The 21,451-nt window shown below is 45.3% G+C and overlaps 1 protein-coding gene across 1 annotated transcript; it reads right to left on the reverse strand.

Moving 5' to 3' along the window:
- Window positions 1-19,697: 19,697 nt before the first annotated feature.
- Window positions 19,698-21,105, reverse strand: LOC123131400 (remorin 1.4-like). Its single transcript, XM_044551087.1, has 5 exons — window positions 20,848-21,105; window positions 20,559-20,618; window positions 20,368-20,455; window positions 20,184-20,265; window positions 19,698-20,021 (listed from the first exon to the last, which is right to left on the reverse strand). Exons 1-5 carry the CDS (start codon window positions 20,930-20,932, stop codon window positions 19,821-19,823), a joined length of 516 nt encoding a protein of 171 aa, XP_044407022.1. The 5' UTR covers window positions 20,933-21,105; the 3' UTR covers window positions 19,698-19,820.
- Between the last annotated feature and the right edge of the window lie 346 nt (window positions 21,106-21,451).

Raw genomic sequence — 21,451 nt, forward strand, 5'->3', positions numbered from 1 at the left:
GCTGTATCCATCCTTCAACACATAACCAAGAAACCTTCGGAAACCATCTACCTCAACCTTCGAAAAGCATCCGTTATACAAGTTATGGCGATACTCCCGAACTCCCGCCCCAGTACTGGGTGGCGTCGAGGTTATCTCACCAACGAACTGCATAAAGGACATTTTCGATGTCGCGAACATATCTCAAGTATACCAGAATTGCAACGATAAAATTATGATGACAACACCTCAGAGCTCAACTCCCCGGGACACTTCCACTAAACCCCTGACAGGAGGCACCAAGACAGTGTTCTCATCATAAGCCATCGGAACAAATCCAAGATACTCGCGTGATCCTAAAATTTTTTTTAGTGAAATTTGAGAAGAGAAGAGTCAAAACTCTACGTCAGGATGCCTTACCAGAGCGATGAGGAGACTGGGAAGTAAAAAGAATTCCTAAGCTCTCCGATATATAATTCCTAAGGACTCAAAACATTTTTCTAGACACAACTCGGCTGCTAAAAACGATCAAGCAATGGGGCTCCTAAGGTCGGGGAAGGCTCTGATTACCAACTTGTAACGCCCTCGATGCGGCTATATCTCCCACGTGTCGAGGCACGACTTAGAGGCATAACCGCATTGAAAGCAATGTCGCAAGTCGGGAAATCATCACAACATCCCATGTAATATAATAATAAAGAGGGATAACATAGTTGGCTTACACTCGCCACGTCACATCAAAGTACATAAATAACATCCATCATACAAATCACTCATGGCCCGACTACGGCGCCAAAATAGAAAAGACCCCCAACATGCGACAAGGCCCTGAATCTAACCCCGAGTAGGCACCACTACTGATCATCAGGAAAAGACACATAGTAACGCTGAGAGTCCTCGTCGTACTCCCACTTGAGCTCGAGCGCACCGTCTGGAGCTGTATCATCTGTCCCTGCATCTGGTGTAATCGTAATCTGTGAGCCACAGGGACTCAGCAATCTCGCACCCTCGCGATCAAGACTATTTAAGCTTAATAGGTAGGAAAGGGGTAATGTAAGTGGAGCTGCAGCAAGCGACTAGCATATATGGTGGCTAACTTATTCGCAAAAAAGAGCGAGAAGAGGAGGCAAAGCACGAGCGAGAAACTAGAGAGCAACCTGCGCAAATATAACTCCAACACCGTGTCCACTTCCCGGACTCCGCCGAGAAGAGGCCATCACGGCAACACACTTAGTTGATTCATTTTAATTAATTAAGGTTCAAGTTATCTACAACCCGACATTAACAAATTCCCATCTGCCCATAACCGCGGGCATGGCTTTCGAAAGATTAATCCCTGTAGGAGGGTCCCAACTTAGCCCATAACAAGCTCTCACGGTCAACGAAGGAATAGACCTCCACCCAAGACACACCGATCAGACTCGGTACCTCGATACAACAAGATGATTCGACAGGTTAAAACTAGTCCAGCAACACCGCCCGAATGTGCCGACAAATCCCGATAGGAGATGCACATATCTCTTTCTTAGGGCACACTCAGATGAGACTAGCTACGAGTAAAACCAACCCTCAAGTTTCCCCGAGGTGGCCCCGCAGGCAGCTCATTTCGGACCAACACTCAGAGGAGCACTGGCCCGTGGGGGGCTAAAATAAAGATGACCCTCGGGCTCCGGAAACCCAAGGGAAAAAGGGGTAGGTGGCAAATGGTAAAACCAATGTTGGGCATTGCTGGAAAAGCTTTAATCAAGGCGAACTATCAAGGGGTTCTCATTATAGCCCAACCGCGTAAGGGACGCAACAATCCGGGAACATAACACCGATATGACGGAAACTAGGGCGGCAAGAGTGGAACAAAACACTAGGCGAGAGGTCGAGCCTTCCACCCTTTACCAAGTATATAGATGAATTAAGATAACATAGCAATATAATGATATCCCAACAAGTAAATAAAGGTTCCAACAAGGAACGGCTCCAATCTTTACCTGCAACTAACAACGCTATAAGAAGGGCTGAGCAAAGCGGTAACATAGCCAATCAACGGTTTGCTAGGACAATGGTGGGTTAGAGGCTCAATCATGGCAATTGGGAGGATGACAAGCAAGTGGTAGGCATCGTAGCATTGGCAAAGCAAAAGAGCGAGCAAACTAGCATAGCAAAGATAGTAGTGATTTCGAGGGTATGATCATCTTGCCTGCACAGTTGTCAGAGTTGATTGGATCCTCAAAAGCAAACTCAACGGGCTCCTCGTTAGCGAACTCGTCTCCCGGCTCTACCCAACAACACAAACAAGCAACAAGGGTACAATCAACCACGTGCAAGGGCAACCAATAATATGCAAAGATGGTATGCTATGCGGGATGCGATGCGGGATGCAAAATGCAAGACGTGACAGGAAATGCATGAACCTGGCCTCAACATGGAAAACCAAGTGTTCCACTGGATAGAGGGGAAGAAATCCCCTGAAAACGATATAAAGATCATAGGAATCGGAGCTACGGTTTGGAAATGGCAAGCGTTTTACGAAATGAACCGATCTGCGATTTACAGCAAGTAGGCTCCTAAATGCAACGAAATGAACATGCTACAGCCACCAAACATTAAAACAAAATACATGGCAGGGATGTACACAAGATGCTTAACAAATCACTAGGACTGAGCCATAGGCAAATTCATCCATTAAGGGGTTCAAACAAGCATGGCAAAACTGAATAAGCAAAACAGATTTCAGACTTAGTGAAATTAACACTAGTCTGAAATTTCAGACCACGATGCTCTCTTCGGAGCAGCAAAACAACATGAAACATAACCTGAACATGGCAACTAAGAGCATGGCATGGAGCTACTCAACAATCTTAACAAAACACCCAAAATGACCTGGGGCCAAAAGGGTTCACAAAATACTCTAACGAGCACACAAACATAGATGAAACACAATAAGTTTTCAGACTTAGTGAAAACTGAGACATGCTGGAATTATAACTCACGGAGGCATGTAAACGAGCTCGATGCACTCACTACGGTGCAAGTCATGGCAAGGCAAGCATATCTCCATAAAGAAGGCATAAAATGCTAGCTAGACATGGCAAGAACAATGGCATAGCATGCACGAGACACTAGCAATAGCACCGGCAAAATCGCAAAAGAGTTCACGATCTGCCCAAAATAACAACGATGCAAAAGTTGAGCTCGATTGACTCAACCTACAGCACTCCAACATAGCAAGTAAAGACATGGATGGATAGAGCATAACAAGATTAACAAATGTCCCTTACTGATCATACTCAAAAGGGGCACGGATCACTAGGAAACAAGCCGAACATATGGCATCATGAACTAAAATATCCCAGACTTAGTGAAAATCACTAAGTCCCTGAAATCAGCAATCTCAGGTACCCCTCTTTGCAAGCTTGCACAAGACACCACACACATCCTAAAAATGCACGGGTGGCACCTCTGGAAAGAAGACAAAATGCTTAACAATTCATCCCAAAGGGTTACAGGCATATCATGCACACAATAATCATGGCAAAAATGACAAAAGTCAATGATGAGCTAACGGATCTGCAATTTAACTCACGATGCCTCCTTCTAACAGCATTTTGGGCATCAAGATGAACTCAAATGAAAATGATGCAATGGAATGAAACGATGTACTCGTCGAGGCGAAGATTTTGATATATCATATGTCCAAAACGGAGCTACGGATGCAGAGATATGAACAGTCAAAGATTGCATGAAAAATTAGGGTTAGAAGGAAAGTCAACCGATGCTCAGATCCAGATCCGGATCTCGCGGTACTGTTCACCGGCGCGGCTGACGAGGTTGGCCGGCGTTTCGCCGGAGGAGGCGCGGGGTGGCGCCGGGGTAGTCGAAGGGGACCGGTCCTAGCGGATCCGGCCGCCGGAGGAGGCGCCGGCGACGAGGGCACCGCGGTGGCGCGGTCCGGCGGGGTCGGGCGCGGGACGGCGGACGGCGGCGACCCTCGCCGGAGTCGAGGCGGCGGAGGCGGACGGCGGCCAGGGCGGCCGGTGCCGAAGGAGGAGAAGTCGCGCGGGCGGGCGCCTCTGGCCCGGTGGCGCGCGCGCGGGGCCCGGCTTGGGCCTCGGGCCCGGCGGCGTCAGGCGGCGATGTGGGGCTTGGGCTGCCACGTGGCGGCTTGCAGGTGGCTGCGGGCGTCGGCGGACATTGTCCGGTCGGGGGCGGACACGTCCGTCGGCGCAGATCTCAGTTGTTTTTTGGAGTAGGGTTTGGACAGGGGAGAAGAAGAGATCCGAATGGAGGGGGTATATATAGGCACAGAGGGAGCTAGGAGAGTCCAAATGAGGTGCGGTTTTCGCCCACGCGATCGTGATCGAACGACCGAGATGATGGAGCAGAGTTAGGTGGGTTTTGGGCCAAATTGGAGGGGTGTTGGACTGCAACACACACGAGGCCTTTTCGGTCCCTCGGTTAACCGTTGGAGTGTCAAACGAAGTCCAAATGACCCGAAACTTGACAGGCGGTCTACCGGTAGTAAACCAAGACCGCATGGCAAGTCTCGGTCCAATCCGGAAATGTTTAATCCCCACACACGAAAGAAAGTTAGAAATGGCCACCGGAGGAGAACGAAGTGCCGGAATGCAAAACGGACAACGGGGAAAATGCTCGAATGCATGAGATGAACATGTATGCAAATGCAATGCACGTGATGACATGATATGAGATGCACGAAAACGAAAACAACACACGGAGACAAAGACCCGAACCCGAGAGATAAATATAACTTAATGCCGAAAACGGCAAGAGTTGGAGTACAAATTGGGAAAGGTATAACTGGGGCGTTACACACACGCTCCATCTACCTTCAGGATTAGTATTGAACCTAGATAAATGTTATCAGGTGTCTACGTTGAGCATGAATATGATTAGATCATGTTCATTGCAATACGGTTATTCATTTAAGTTAGAGAATAATGGTTATTCTATTTACATGAATAATACCTTTCATGGTCATGCACCCTATGTGAATGGTTCATTGAATCTCGGTCGTGGTAATACGCATGTTCATGCCAAAAGATGTAGAGTTAATAATGATAGTACCACTTTCTTGTGGCACTGCCGCTTAGGTCATATTGGCGTAAGATGCATGAAGAAACTCCATGTCGATGGATGTTTGGAGTCACTTGATTTTGAATCGCTTGACACATGCGAGCCATGCCTCATGGGCAAGATGACTAAGACCCCGTTTTCAGGTACAATGAAACGGGCAAGTGACTTGTTGGAAATCGTACAGGCTGATGCGTGTGATCCAATGAGAATTGAAGCGTGCGGTGGATATCGCTATTTTCTCGTCTTCACTGACGATTTGGGTAGATATAGGTATATTTACTTAATGAAGCACAAGTCTGAAACGTTGAAAAGTTCAAGCGATTACAGAGTGAAGTTAAGAATCATCATAACAAGAAGATCATGTTCCTACGATCTGATCAAAAGGGATTTTCTGATTTATGAGTTTGGCAATCACTTAAGCATTGTGGAATTGTTTCGCAGTTGAAGCCACCTGGAACACCATAGCGTAATGGTGTGTCCAGACGTCATAATCGAACCTTATGAGATATGGTGCGATCTATGATGTCTCTTACCGATCTACCACTATTATTTTGAGGTTATGCATTAGAGACAGCTGCATTCACTTTAGATAGGACACCATATAAGTCCATTGAGACGACATCGTATGAACATTGGTTTGGCGAGAAACCAAAGTTGTCGTTTCTTAATGTTTGGGGCTGTGATGCTTAAGGCTTCAGCCGGAGAAGCTCGAACCCAAAAGCGGACAAACACATCTTCATAGGATACCCAAAGGTGACAGTTGGGTATACCTTCTATCTCAGATCCGAGGGCAAATTGTTTGTCACTAAGAACGGGTCCTTTCTCGAGAAGGAGTTTCTCTCGAAAGAATTGAGTGGGAGGAAGATAGAACTTGATGAGGTTGTCGAACCTTTATTTGAACCAGAGAGTGATGCAACACGGAAAGATGTTTTCTGTGGCGCCTACATCTGTTGAAGAGGAAGTTAATGATAGTAATCATGAAGCTTCGGGTCAAGTTGCTATCGAACCTCGTAGGTCGACAAGGATATGTACTACTCCTGAGTGGTACGGTAATCCTGTCTGAGATATCATGTTGTTAGACAACAATGAACCTACGAGCTATGGAAAAGCGATGGTGGGCCCGTATTCCGACAAATGGTTAGAAGCCATGAAATCCGAGATAGGATCCATGTATCAGAACAAAGTATGGACTTTGGTGGACTTGCCCGATGATCGGCAAGCCATTGAGAATAAATGGATCTTTAAGAAGAAGACGAACGCGGACGGTAATGTCACCGTCTATGAAGCTCGACTTGTGGGAAAGAGTCTTTTCACAAGTTCAAGGAGTTGACTACGATGAGAATTTCTCACCCGTAGCGATGCTTAAGTCCGTCGGAATCATGTTAGCATTAGCTGTACTTTTCGATTATGAAATCTGACAGATGGATGTCAAAACAAGTTTTCTTACCAGTTTCCGTAAGAAAAGGTTGTATGTGATACAATAAAAGGTTTTGTCGATCCTAAGGATGCTAAAAGGTATGCTAGCTCCAGCAATCCTTCTATGGACTAGAGCAAGCATCTCGGAGTCAGAATACATGCTTTGATAGAGTGATCAAAGCTTTTAGGTTTATACAATGTTTGATAGGAACTTGTATTTACAAGAAAGTGAGTGGGAGCACTACAACATTTCTGATAAGTATATGTGGATGACATATTGTAGATCCGAAATAATGTAGAATTTCTGGAAAGCATAAACGGTTGTTTGAAGAGTGTTTTTCAAAGGAAGACCTGGATGAAGCTGCTTACATATTGGGCATCAAGATCTATAGAAATAGATCAAGACGCCTGATGATACTTTCAAAGAACGCACACCTTGACATGTTTTTGAAGGAGTTCAAAATAGATCAGTCAAAGAAGGGGTTCTTACCTGAGTTGTAAGGTGTGAAGTTGAGTAAGACTCAAAGCTTGACCACGGCAGAAGAAAGAGGAAGGACGAAGGTCGTCCCCTATGCTCTTGTCATAGGCTCTATACGGTATGCCATGCTGAGTACCGCACCTGATGTGTGCCTTGCCACATGTCTGGCAAAAGGGTACAAAGGTGATCTAGGACTGGATCACCAGATAGCGGTCAAAATTGTCCTTAGAGGAATAAGGAAATGTTTCTCGGTTATGGAGGTGATAAAGAGTTCGACGTAAAGAGTTACGTCGATGCAAGCTTAACACCTATCCGGATAGCTCTGAGTAGAGATATCGGTAACGTATAATGGAGCAAAAATTTGGAATAGCTCCAAGTGGAACGTGGTAGCAGCATCTACGATATGACATAAAGTTTTGCGAAATACATAGGGATCTGAATATGGCAAGACCCGTTGACTACAACCTCTCTCACAAGCATAACATGATCAAACCCAGAACTCTTTGAGTGTTTATCACATAGTGATGTGAACTAGATCATTGAGTCTAGTAGACTCTTGGATGTTGGTCACATGGCGATGTGACCTATGAGTGTTAATCACATGGCGATGTGAACTAGATTATTGACTCTGGTGCAAGTGGGAGACTGTTGGAAATATGCCCTAGAGGCAATAATAAATTAGTTATTATTATATCATATTTCATTGTTCATGTGATAATCGTTTATTATCCATGCTAGAATTGTATTGATAGGAAACTCAGATACATGTGTGGATACATAGACAACACCATGTCCCTAGTAAGCCTCTAGTTGACTAGCTCGTTGATCAATAGATGGTTACAATTTCCTGACCATGGACATTGGATGTCGTTGATAACAGGATCACATCATTAGGAGAATGATATGATGGATAAGACCCAATCCTAAGCCTAGCACAAGATCGTGTAGTTCGTATGCTAAAGCTTTTCTAATGTCAAGTATCATTTCCTTAGACCATGAGATTGCGCAACTCCCGGATACCGTAGGAGTTCTTTGGGTGTGCCAAACGTCACAACGTAACTGGGTGGCTATAAAGGTACACTACAGGTATCTCCGAAAGTGTCTGTTGGGTTGGCACGAATCGAGACTGCGATCTGTCACTCCGTGTAAATGGAGAGGTATCTCTGGGCCCACTTGGTAGGACATCATCATAATGTGCACAATGTGACCAAGGAGTTGATCATGGGATGATGTGTTACAGAACGAGTAAAGAGACTTGCCGGTAACGAGATTGAACAAGGTATCGGGATACCCACGATCGAATCTCGGGCAAGTATCGTACCGATAGACAAAGGGAATTGTATACTGGATTGATTGAATCATTGACATCGTGGTTCATCCGATGAGATCATCATGGAGCATGTGGGAGCCAACATGGGTATCCAGATCCCGCTATTGGTTATTGACCGGAGAGTTGTCTCGGCCATGTCTGCATGACTCCCGAACCCGTAGGGTCTACACACTTAAGGTTCGATGACGCTAGGGTTATAGGGAAAGTATGTATGGGGTTACCGTATGTTGTTCATGTTGGGGAACGTGGTAATTTCAAAAAAAAATCCTACGCACACGCAAGATCATGGTGATGCATAGCAATGAGAGGGGAGAATGTGATCTACGTACCCTTGTAGACCGACAGCGGAAGCGTTAGCACAACGCAGTTGATGTAGTCGTACGTCTTCACGGCCCGACCGATCAAGCACCGAAACTACGACACCTCCGAGTTTTAGCACACGTTCAGCTCGATGACGATCCCCGGACTCCGATCCAGCAAAGCGTCAGGGAAGAGTTCCGTCAGCACGACGGCGTGGTGACGATCTTGATGTTCTACCGTCGCAGGGTTTCGCCTAAGCACTGCTACAATATTATCGAGGATTATGGTGGAAGGGGGCACCGCACACGGCTAAGAAAACGATCACGTGGATCAACTTGTGTGTCTATGGGGTGCCCCCTGCCCCCGTATATAAAGGAGTGGAGGAGGGGAGGGTCGGCCCTCTCTATGGCGCGCCCTAGGGGAGTCCTACTCCCACCAGGAGTAGGATTCCCCCTTTCCTAGTCCAACTAGGAGTCCTTCCATGTAGTAGGAGTAGGAGACAAGGAAGGGGAAGAGGGAAGAGAAGGAAGGAGGGGACGCCTCCCCTCCCCCTAGTCCAATTCGGACTAGTCAATGGGGGGGCGTGCGGCCTGCCTCTCCCTCTCCCCTAAAGCCCAATAAGGCCCATATACTTCTTCCCCCGTATTCCCGTAACTCTCCGGTACTCCGAAAATACCCGAACCACTCGGAACCTTTCCGATGTCCGAATATAGTCGTTCAATATATTGATCTTTACGTCTCGACCATTTCGAGACTCCTCGTCATGTCCCCGATCTCATCCGGGGCTCCGAACTCCTTCGGTACATCAAAACTCATAAACTCATAATATAACTGTCATCGAAACCTTAAGCGTGCGGACCCTACGGGTTCGAGAACAAAGTAGACATGACCGAGACATGTCTCCAGTCAATAACCAACAGCGGAACCTGGATGCTCATATTGGCTCACACATATTCTACGAAGATCTTTATCGGTCAGACCGCATAACAACATACGTTGTTCCCTTTGTCATCGGTATGTTACTTGCCCGAGATTCGATCGTCGGTATCTCAATACCTAGTTCAATCTCGTTACCGACAAGTCTCTTTACTCGTTCCATAATACATCATCTCGCAACTAACTCATTAGTTGCAATGCTTGCAAGGCTTAAGTGTTGTGCATTACCGAGAGGGCCCAGAGATACCTCTCCGACAATCGGAGTGACAAATCCTAATCTTGAAATACGCCAACCCAACATGTAACTTTGGAGACACCTGTAGAGCTCCTTTATAATCACCCAGTTACATTGTGACGTTTGGTAGCACACAAAGTGTTCCTCCGGTAAACGGGAGTTGCATAATCTCATAGTCATAGGAACATGTATAAGTCATGAAGAAAGCAATAGCAACATACTAAATGATCAAGTGCTAAGCTAACGGAATGGGTCAAGTCAATCACATCATTCTCATAATGATGTGATCCCGTTAATCAAATAACAACTCTTTGTCTATGGTTAGGAAACATAACCATCTTTGATTAACGAGCTAGTCAAGTAGAGGCATACTAGTGACACTCTGTTTGTCTATGTATTCACACATGTATTATGTTTCCGGTTAATACAATTCTAGCATGAATAATAAACATTTATCATCAAATAAGGAAATAAATAATAACTTTATTATTGCCTCTAGGGCATATTTCCTTCAGTTTGCCACTTGCACTAGAGTCAATAATCTAGTTCACATTGCCATGTGATTTAACATGAATAGTTCACATCATTATGTGACCAACACTCAAAGGGTTTACTAGAGTCAATAATCTAGTTCACATCGCTATGTGATTAACACCCAAAGAGTACTAAGGTGTGATCATGTTTTGCCTGTGAGAGAAGTTTAGTCAACGGGTCTGCCATATTCAGATCAGTATGTATTTTGCAAATTTCTATGTCAACAATGCTCTGCATGGAGCTACTCTAGCTAATTGCTCCCACTTTCAATATGCATCCAGATTGAGACTTAGAATCATCTGGATCAGTGTCAAAGTTTGCATCGACGTAACCTTTTACGACGAACCTTTTTTCACCTCCATAATCGAGAAACATATCCTTATTCCACTAAGGATAATTTTTGACCGATGTCCAGTGATCTACTCCTAGATCACTATTGTACTTCCTTGCCAACATTAGTGTAGGGTATACAATAGATCTGGTACATAGCATGGCATACTTTATAGAACATATGGCTAAGGCATAGGGAATGACTTTCATTCTCTTTCTATCTTCTGACGTGGTCGGGTTTTGAGTCTTACTCAATTTTACACCTTGTAACACAGGCAATAACTCTTTCTTTAACTGTTCCATTTTGAACTACTTCAAAATCTTGTCAAGGTATGTACTCATTGAAAAAACTTATCAAGCGTCTTGATCTATCTCTATAGATCTTGATGCTCAATAGGTAAGCAGCTTTCACCGAGGTCTTTCTTTGAAAAACTTCTTTCAAACACTCCTTTATGCTTTGCAGAATAATTCTACATTATTTCCGATCAATAATATGTCATTCACATATACTTGTCAGAAATTATGTAGTGCTCCCACTCACTTTCTTGTAAATACAGGCTTCACCGCAAGTCTGTATAAAACTATATGCTTTGATCAACTTATCAAAGCGTATATTCCAACTCCGAGATGCTTGCACCAGTCCATAGATGGATCGCTGGAGCTTGCATATTTAGTTAACACCTTTAGGATCGAAAAAACCTTCTAGTTGCATCGTATACAACTCTTCTTTAATAAATCCATTAAGGAATGCAGTTTTGTTTATCCATTTGCCAGATTTCATAAAATGCGGCAATTGCTAACATGATTCTGACAGACTTTAAGCATAGATACGAGTGAGAAACTCTCATCGTAGTCAACACCATGAACTTGTCGAAAAACTTTTGCGACAATTCTAGCTTTGTAGATACTAACACTACTATCAGCGTCCGTCTTTCGCTTGAAGATCCATTTATTTTCTATGGCTTGCCAATCAACGGGCAAATCCATCAAAGTCCATACTTTGTTCTCATACATGGATCATATCTCAGATTTCATGGCCTCAAACCATTTCACGGAATCTGGGCTCATCATCGCTTTCTCATAGTTCGTAGGTTCGTCATGGTCAAGTAACATGACCTCCAGAACAGGATTACCGTACCACTCTGGTGCGGATCTCACTCTGGTTTACCTACGAGGTTCGGTAGTAACTTGATCTGAAGTTACATGATCATCATCATTAGCTTCCTCACTAATTGGTGTAGTAGTCACAGGAACAGATTTCTGTGATAAACTACTTTCCAATAAGGGAGCAGGTACAGTTACCTCATTAAGTTCTACTTTCCTCCCACTCACTTCTTTCGAGAGAAACTCCTTCTTTGGAAAGGATCCATTCTCAGCAACGAATATCTTGCCTTCGGATCTGTGATAGAAGGTGTACCCAACATTTTCTTTTGGGTATCCTATGAAGACGCACTTCTCCGATTTGGGTTTGAGCTTATCAGGATGAAACTTTTTTCATATAAGCATCGCAACCCCAAACTTTAAGAAATGAAAACTTTGGTTTCTTGCCAAACCACAGTTCATACGGTGTCGTCTCAACAGATTTAGATGGTGCCCTTTTTTAACGTGAATGCAGCTGTCTCTAATGCATAACCCCAAAACTTTAGTGGTAAATCGGTAAGAAACATCATAGATTGCACTATATCCAATAAAGTACGATTATGACATTCGGACACACCATTATGATGTGGTGTTCCAGGTGGCATGAATTTGTCAAACTATTCCACATTGTTTTAATTGAAGACCAAACTCGTAACTCAAATATTCATCTCCGCGATCAGATCGTGGAAACCTTATCTTCTTGTCACGATGATTTTCCACTTCACTCTGAAATTCTTTGAACTGTTCAAATGTTTCAGACTTATGTTTCATCAAGTAGATATACCCATATCTACTTAAATCATCTGTGAAGGTTAGAAAAAAACGATACCCGCCGCGAGCTTCAATATTCATCGGACCACATACATCTGTATGTATGATTTCCAACAAATCTGTTGCTCTCTCCATAGTACCGGAGAACGGTGTTTTTAGTCATCTTGCCCATAAGACATGGTTCGCAAGCACCAAGTGATTCATAATCAAGTGATTCCAAAATCCCATCAACATGGAGTTTCTTCATGCGCTTTACACCAATATGACCTAAACGGCAGTGCCACAAATAAGTTACACTATCATTATTAACTTTGCATCTTTTGGTTTCAATATTATGAATATGTGTATCACTATGATCAAGATCCAATGAACCATTTTCATTGGGTGTGTAACCATATAAGGTTTTATTCATGTAAACAGAACAACAATTTATTCTCTTACTTAAATGAATAACCGTATTACAATAAACATGATCAAATCATATTCATGCTCAACGCAAACACCAAATAACACTTATTTAGGTTCAACACTAATCCCGAAAGTATAGGGAGTGTGCGATGATGATCATATCAATCTTGGAACCACTTCCAACAGACATCGTCACTTCACCCTTAACTAGTCTCTGTTTATTCTGTAACTCCCGTTTCGAGTTACTGATCTTAGCAACTGAAGTAGTATCAAATACTGAGGGGTTGCTATAAACACTAGTAAAGTACACATCAATAACATGTATATCAAATATACTTATGTTCACTTTGCCATCCTTCTTATCCGCCAATCACTTGGGGTAGTTCCGCTTCCAGTGACTAGTCCCTTTGCAGTAGAAGCACTTAGTCTCAGGCTTAGGACCAGACTTGGGCTTCTTCATTTGAGCAGCAACTTGCTTGCTGTTCTTCTTGAAGTTCCCCTTTTTCCCTTTTCCCTTTTCTTGAAACTAGTGGTCTTGTCTACCATCAACACTTGATGTTTTTCTCGATTTCTACCTTCGTCAATTTCAGCATTACAAAGAGCTTGGGAATCGTTTTCGTTATCCCTTGCATATCATAGTTCATCATGAAGTTCTACTAACTTGGTGACGGTGACTAGAGAATTCTGTCAATCACTATTTTATCTGGAAGATTAACTCCCACTTGATTCAAGCGATTGTAGTACCCAGACAATCTGAGCACATGCTCACTAGTTGAGCGATTCTCCTCCATCTTTTAGCTATAGAACTTGTTGGAAACTTCATATCTCTCAACTCGGGTATTTGCTTGAAATATTAACTTCAACTCCTGGAACATCTCATATGGTCCATGACGTTCAAAATGTCTTTGAAGTCCCGATTCTAAGCCGTTAAGCATGGTGCACTAAACTATCAAGTAGTCATCATATTGAGCTAGCCAAACGTTCATAACGTCTGCATCTGCTCCTGCAATAGGTCTGTCACCTAGCGGTGCATCAAGGACATAATTCTTCTGTGCAGCAATGAGGATAAACCTCAGATCACGGATCCAATCCGCATCATTGCTACTAACATCTTTCAACAAAATTTTCTCTAGGAACATATCAAAATAAACATATGAAGGCAACAACACGAGCTATTGATCTACAACATAGATATGCTAATACTACCAGGACTAAGTTTATGATAAATTAAAGTTCAATTAATCATATTACTTAAGAACTCTCACTTAGATAGACATCCCTCTAATCCTCTAAGTGATTACGTGATCCAAATCAACTAAACCATGTCCGATCATCACGTGAGATGGAGTAGTTTCATTGTGAACATCACTATGTTGATCATATCTACTATATGATTCACGCTCGACCTTTCGGTCTCCGTGTTCCGAGGCCATATCTGTATATGCTTGGCTCGTCAAGTATAACCTGAGTATTCCGCGTGTGCAACTGTTTTGCACCCGTTGTATTTGAACGTAGAGCCTATCACACCCGATCATCACATGGTGTCTCAGCATGAAGAACTTTCGCAACGGTGCATACTCAGGGAGAACACTTCTTGATAATTAGTGAGAGATCATCTTAAAAATGCTACCGTCAAACAAAGCAAGATAAGATGCATAAAAGATAAACATCACATGCAATCAATATAAGTGATATGATATGGCCATCATCATCTTGTGCTTGTGATCTCCATCTTTGAAGCAACTTCATGATCACCATCGTCACCGGCGCGACACCTTGATCATCATCGTAGCATCGTTGTCGTCTCGCCAATCTTATGCTTCCACGACTATCGCTACCGCTTGGTGATAAAGTAAAGCATTACAGCGCAATTGCATTGCATACAATAAAGTGACAACCATATGGCTCCTGCCAGTTGCCGATAACTTGGTTACAAAACATGATCATCTCATACAATAAAATTTAGCATCATGTCTTGACCATATCACATCACAATATGCCCTGCAAAAACAAGTTAGACGTCCTCTACTTTGTTGTTGCAAGTTTTACGTGGCTGCTACGGGCTTAAGTAAGAACCAATCTTACCTACGCATCAAAACCACAACGATGTTTGTCAAGTTGGTGATATTTTAACCATTGCAAGGACCGGACGTAGCCACACTCGGCTCAACTAAAGTTGGAGAAACTGTCACCCGCTAGCCACCTTTGTGCAAAGCACGTCGGGAGAACCAGTCTCGCGTAAGCGTACGCGTAATGTTGGTCCAGGCCGCTTCGTCCAACAATACCGCCGAACCAAAGTATGACATGCTGGTAAGCAGTATGACTTATATCGCCCACAACTCACTTGTGTTCTACTCGTGCATATAACATCAACACATAAAACCTAGGCTCGGATGCCACTGTTGGGGAACGTAGTAATTTCAAAAAAAAAAATCCTACGCACACGCAAGATCATGGTGATGCATAGCAACGAGAGGGGAGAGTGTGATCTACGTACCCTTGTAGACCGACAGCGGAAGCGTTAGCACAACGCGGTTGATGTAGTCGTACGTCTTCACGGCCCGACCGATCAAACACCGAAACTACGGCACCTCCGAGTTTTAGCACATGTTCAGCTTGATGACGATCCCCGGACTCCGATCTAGCAAAGCGTCAGGGAAGAGTTCCGTCAGCACGACGGCGTGGTGACGATCTTGAGGTTCTACCGTCGCAGGGCTTCGCCTAAGCACCGCTACAATATTATCAAGGATTATGGTGGAAGGGGGCACCGCACACAGCTAAGAAAACAATCACGTGGATCAACTTGTGTGTCTATGGGGTGCCCCCTGCCCCCGTATATAAAGGAGTGGAGGAGGGGAGGGCCGGCCCTCTCTATGGCGCGCCCTAGGGGAGTCCTACTCCCACCGGGAGTAGGATTCCCTCTTTCCTAGTCCAACTAGGAGTCCTTCCATGTAGTAGGAGTAGGAGACAAGGAAGGGGAAGAGGGAAGAGAAGGAAGGAGGGGGCGCCGCCCCTCCCCCTAGTCCAATTCGGACTAGTCAATGGGGGGACGCGGCCTGCCTCTCCCTCTCCCCTAAAGCCCCATAAGGCCCATATACTTCTTCCCCCGTATTCCCGTAACTCTGTGGTACTCCGAAAAATACCCGAACCACTCGGAACCTTTCCGATGTCCGAATATAGTCGTTCAATATATCGATCTTTACGTCTCGACCATTTTGAGACTCCTCGTCATGTCCCCGATCTCATCCGGGACTCCGAACTCCTTCGGTACATCAAAACTCATAAACTCATAATATAACTGTCATCGAAACCTTAAGCGTGCGGACCCTACGGGTTCGAGAACAATGTAGACATGACCGAGACATGTCTCCAGTCATTAACCAATAGCGGAACCTGGATGCTCATATTGGCTCCCACATATTCTACGAAGATCTTTATCGGGCAGACCGCATAACAACATATGGTGTTCCCTTTGTCATCGGTATGTTACTTGCCCGAGATTCGATCGTCGGTATCTCAATACCTAGTTCAATCTCGTTACCGGCAAGTCTCTTTACTCGTTCCGTAATACATCATCTCACAACTAACCCATTAGTTGCAATGCTTGCAAGGCTTAAGTGATGTGCATTACCGAGAGGGCCCAGAGATACCTCTCCGATAATCGGAGTGACAAATCCTAATCTCGAAATACGCCAGCCCAACATGTACCTTTGGAGACACCTGTAGAGCTCCTTTATAATCGCCCAGTTACGTTGTGACGTTTGGTAGCACACAAAGTGTTCCTCCGGTAAACGGGAGTTGCATAATCTCATAGTCATAGGAACATGTATAAGTCATGAAGAAAGCAATAGCAACATACTAAACGATCAAGTGCTAAGCTAACGGAATGGGTCAAGTCAATCACATCATTCTCCTAATGATGTGATCCTGTTAATCAAATAACAACTCTTTGTCTATGGTTAGGAAACATAACCATCTTTGATTAACGAGCTAGTCAAGTAGAGGCATACTAGTGACACTCTGTTTGTCTATGTATTCACACATGTATTATGTTTCCGGTTAATACAATTCTAGCATGAATAATAAACATTTATCATGAAATAAGGAAATAAATAATAACTTTATTATTGCCTCTAGGGCATATTTCCTTCAGTTCGGAGTCCTGGATGAGATCCCGGACGTCACCAGGAGTTCCGGAATGGTCCGTAGGTAAAGATTAATATATATGAAGTATGGTTTTGGCCACTGGAAGTGTTCAGGGCATCACCGGTAGTGTACCGGGACCACCGGAGGGGTCCGGGGGTCCATCGGGAGGCGCCACCAGCCCCGGAGGCCTACATGGACCAATAGTGGGAAGGGACCAGCCCCTAGGTGGCTGGGGCGCCTCCCACCAAGGCCCAAGGCGCCTCCTAGAGTGGAGGGGGGAAAACCCTAGGGCAGATGGGCCTTAAGGCCCACCCTAGGTGCGCCTCCTCTCTATCCCCCCTTGGCCGCAACCCTAGATGGGTTTTGGGGCTGCCGCCACCCCTTGGGAGGGAACCCTAGATGGGGGCGCAGCCCCTCCCCTTCCCCTATATATACTTGAGGTATTGGGGGCTCCAACATACACGAGATCATCTCCCTCTTGGCGCAGCCCTACCTCTCTCCCTCCTCGTCTTTCGTAGTGCTTGGCGAAGCCCTGCTGGAGTTCCGCGCTCCTCCACCACCACCACGCCATCGTGCTGCTGCTGGACGGAGTCTTCCCCAACCTCTCCTTCTTCCCTTGCTGGATCAAGGCGTGGGAGACGTCACCGGGCTGCACGTGTGTTGAATGCGGAGGTGCCGTGGTCCAGCGCTTAGATCGGAATCAACCGCGATCTGAATCGCTACGAGTACAACTCCTTCATCCGTGTTCTTGCAATCCTTCCGCTTAGCGATCTACAAGGGTATGTGGATGCACTCCCCTTCCACTCGTTGCTAAATTACTCATAGATTGATCTTGGTGATGCGTAGAAAATTTTAAATTTCTGCTACGATCCGCAACAAGAAGGGGAGATTAATTCGTGTTCGCTTTTCTTTCTTCCGCCAGAAGAAAGAAAAGGCGACCTCACCGCCAGGAGTCTTCACCGCCACCGCCGTCCGGCAGCTCCCCTCCGCCGGTGGCCTCGGTCGTCGTTGGTGAGGGAGTGGGGGGGGGGGGTCGCCGGATCCACACGTGTTGATCGTTTTTTCTCTCGTAGATTAGGATTTTAGGCCGCTCATTGTCTTGGCTTCGGCGGTAGCGATGGCGGCGTTGAATAAAGTTTCTTTGGATCCTACTCCAACGAGGCGATCGGTCCTATAGTTGGGGATGGATTTGAAAATCAGTCTGTTCAAGTAAGGATGTCGTGGCGGCGGTGACATCCTTTTGGTGGACCTGTGTCCTCGGGCCCTGCCGTTGCGACGACGTTTGCTTCAGCGCCGGTGCGGAGCTTGGGAGGTAGTCCAGGAGCGGATGCAGATTGTGGTCTGCATCAGCGGCATCTGGAAGATGGTGGATCGTGTGCTGGGTTCGCGGTTTGTGGATGGCAGATGTGGTTTTCTCCTCCGGCGTTCTAGTCGTATGGGGGTGCCAGATCTGGAGTTCGATGGCGTGTCTGGGGTGTCTTTTGCCTTTGGTGAGCCACCTTGAAGGTTCGCAAAGCTGCATATCAGTGATGGAGCCGCTACAAGCTCGGGTGTGAAGGTGATCCGTCATTTTTTTCCTTTGATGGCTGCTATGGTGGTTTCAGAGACAGGTGACGGGCGTTGATGTCAAGTTCAGAGGTTTCTTCAATCTTGATTGTAATTTTTCTTCTTGGTTGTTGTTTCTTTGTATGAAGGCTAGCTTTCTGCTGTCTTTTCAGTTTTGTCAGGTCGGTTACGTGACTTGTACTATAATACTTATGATATAAATAAGACACATATTACCATGAAAAAAAAGATTAGTTAGGGGCATTGGCCCACCCTGAAATTAATATACCTATTTTTTCCTGGGAAGAACCAAAATTACATCTCACAGGCCTTTCGGGCTTCCGCATCCCCGGTCCAAGCAGGCGCTTTTTTTCTCGGCGTTTGAAGTTTTGAACTCTGCCTCCTTGTGGCGAGAGCAGACGATTCGTGAACTCTGAACCCGCCTGCCATAACAAGAGCGGAGTGAACATTGTTAAGAAACATTTCTTGATATTTCTCAGATCTGAGTACGTACATACACTCGCACAGCTACATCAGATACCACACACCGAGACAGAACATGGGCCATTACATTACGTATGTGTATATATATAGGGATTGACTATTCGTCACCCTGGGTGAGGAATAGTTATTCTTCATCCCCCTCTATTTTACCATCAATGCACCGTAATTTTACGTTCTGTAAGTTTTGTTTTATTTCTGACGTAAAAAGAGACCGTAAGAAAATATATAATCGTCGTAAAAAATATTTTATGTTATGTAAAATTACAAATGTAAAAACATAGTGTAAAATACACATAAACTGCAATTTTTTTTTGTCTTATGACCTATATTTTTAATTTTTTATGCCAAATTTTACGTAGTGAATCAATAGGAATGTAACTATTTGAATTCCAAACGTAATTTAATTATGATATGATCGTAAGATTATCTCGGGTGAAGAATAACTTATTCTGCGCCCTGGGTGATGAATAGTAACACTATATATATATATATATATATATATATATATATATATATATATATATATATATATACACACACTACACAAAAGCAAGCTGTGCATGACCCAAGCCTATGATCGATGTTCCAAAAGAAGAGAGCAAAGAGCAGTAGAGAGAACACATCTTGTAGCTAAGCTATTTCACAACTTTCGATCACTATGATTGTATTTCAGTGGTTGCTCAGCCGAAACAGGTGAGGAACTTCTTGGCGGGCGTGGTCCCTTGTGACCGGTGCTTGGCCGCCGTCTCCTGGCACTTGATCATCTCCTCCTGCCGCCTCGCCTCCACGGCGGCCCGCTGCTCCTCAGCCTCCTTGTGGATCATCGCGGCCCGGTTCCGCATCTTCTCCGCGTACTCCGCCTTCTTCCTCTCCAGCTTCTCCTGCAAATCGAATATTTGAGGAGCATGGTCGTCACCTGTCCGGCTACTAACTGGCGTGTGGTGTCTGTCACTGGTGTGTATAGCTAGCAGACTGAACTTTGCTGCTAACTGAAGTGCCGGGAGGGAAGTAAGGCGGGCTTCAGAGTTTCATAGTCGACATACCTCCCGTGTTCGGAGCTTGGCTTGGACCGCCGCCTTCTTTGTGTTCTCCCATGATAGGATGGACGACATCTTGTGCTCAGCCCTGCACCACTTAAGGTAGGATTACCAAAGATCCATGTAGAGAATTCTCTCTTGTGCAAAGTTCAGTTCAGTTCGGTTCAGTTAACTCGAGGCGGGCATGCACCTGTTGTCTGCCTTGCTCTTCTGGTTCTCCTCCCACGCCTTCACCATCGACAGCTTCCGATTCATCTCCACCTTGGCCAGCACCGCGTCTGCACGCGAGTTCATTCGTTTCGTTTCAGATTCAACCAGAGAACACGCTAAAATCTGCGTCCAAATTTGCTGAATATGGAAGGAAGCAAAGGGTGTACGTACCTCTGTCAGTTGCTGAACCCGGAGGTCCTTGCTGCGCTGTTGTTGGCGCTGGGGGTTCATCTGCGGCAGCAAGGCGGATCGATCAGAATCAGCATCGCACCAAACTGAGGCGGCAGTGATCCACCTCTGAACGTTTGTATACACGATTAATTTGGTGCTTCGAATATTGCACACAGGCTTCCAATTCATCTTGTGTCAGTCAGATCACCCATCTCTACATCCTGGGAATCTAATCATACACGAGAGAGCAGAGCACCGGTGGGTATGTGAAAGAAAGAACAGATCTTACTCTCGAGAACTAAGCCGCCGCCACCGGCGACCCCCGGCGACGCCACCACCGCGCCCGCTTTGGTGGGCTCCTGCTGGGTCTCCATAGACACGATGCTCTGCTCCTCGCACAAGCTCGGCACCGCTTAGACTGCACTACTGGTACTAGTACCAAAGATCGCCGCGTTGATTTCGCTGTCAAAATCCGACCTGAATCGTAATTCACAATTAACTAATCCAAAAGCGGCTTCTAAATCTTTTGGTGGTGTCGACCGGTACTGCGCGCGCAAATGAGCCGCTGCCGACTAGCAGAGCACGATCATCTCGCGAAGAGGCCCGAGCGACACGTAGGCTTCCAGGCGCGCGCACGTGTCCTTTGCGTGGATGAGAGGTGCCACGTGGTGGAGGAGGCCGCTGTTTTCCGTTTCATGTCATCATCCGGCCTCTTCACGACGGACGACGAGGACGATACATGATGTCACACTGAACAGAAACAGCCTAGGTCGCGCTCTTTTTTTTTGTTTGTTTGTTTTGTCGAGTGTCTTTTGTAAACCAAAGCTGATAATGCAGCGTCATGTTTCTTATATTTGACGCCGGGCCTCGGCTTTCTTTCTACAGAAAAATGT

This window comes from Triticum aestivum, chromosome 6A (genome assembly GCF_018294505.1).
Source record: "Triticum aestivum cultivar Chinese Spring chromosome 6A, IWGSC CS RefSeq v2.1, whole genome shotgun sequence".
Taxonomy (NCBI): domain Eukaryota; kingdom Viridiplantae; phylum Streptophyta; class Magnoliopsida; order Poales; family Poaceae; genus Triticum; species Triticum aestivum.

Bases quoted from the DNA above. Each gene is read 5' to 3' on its own strand.
- LOC123131400 (XM_044551087.1), bottom strand. From the start codon at position 20,932: ATGGAGACCCAGCAGGAGCCCACCAAAGCGGGCGCGGTGGTGGCGTCG. The intron at 20,619-20,847 runs GTAAGATCTGTT...TTGCTGCCGCAG, and splicing joins CGGCGGCTTAGTTCTCGAGA to ATGAACCCCCAGCGCCAACA. The intron at 20,456-20,558 runs GTACGTACACCC...ACTCGCGTGCAG, and splicing joins GGGTTCAGCAACTGACAGAG to ACGCGGTGCTGGCCAAGGTG.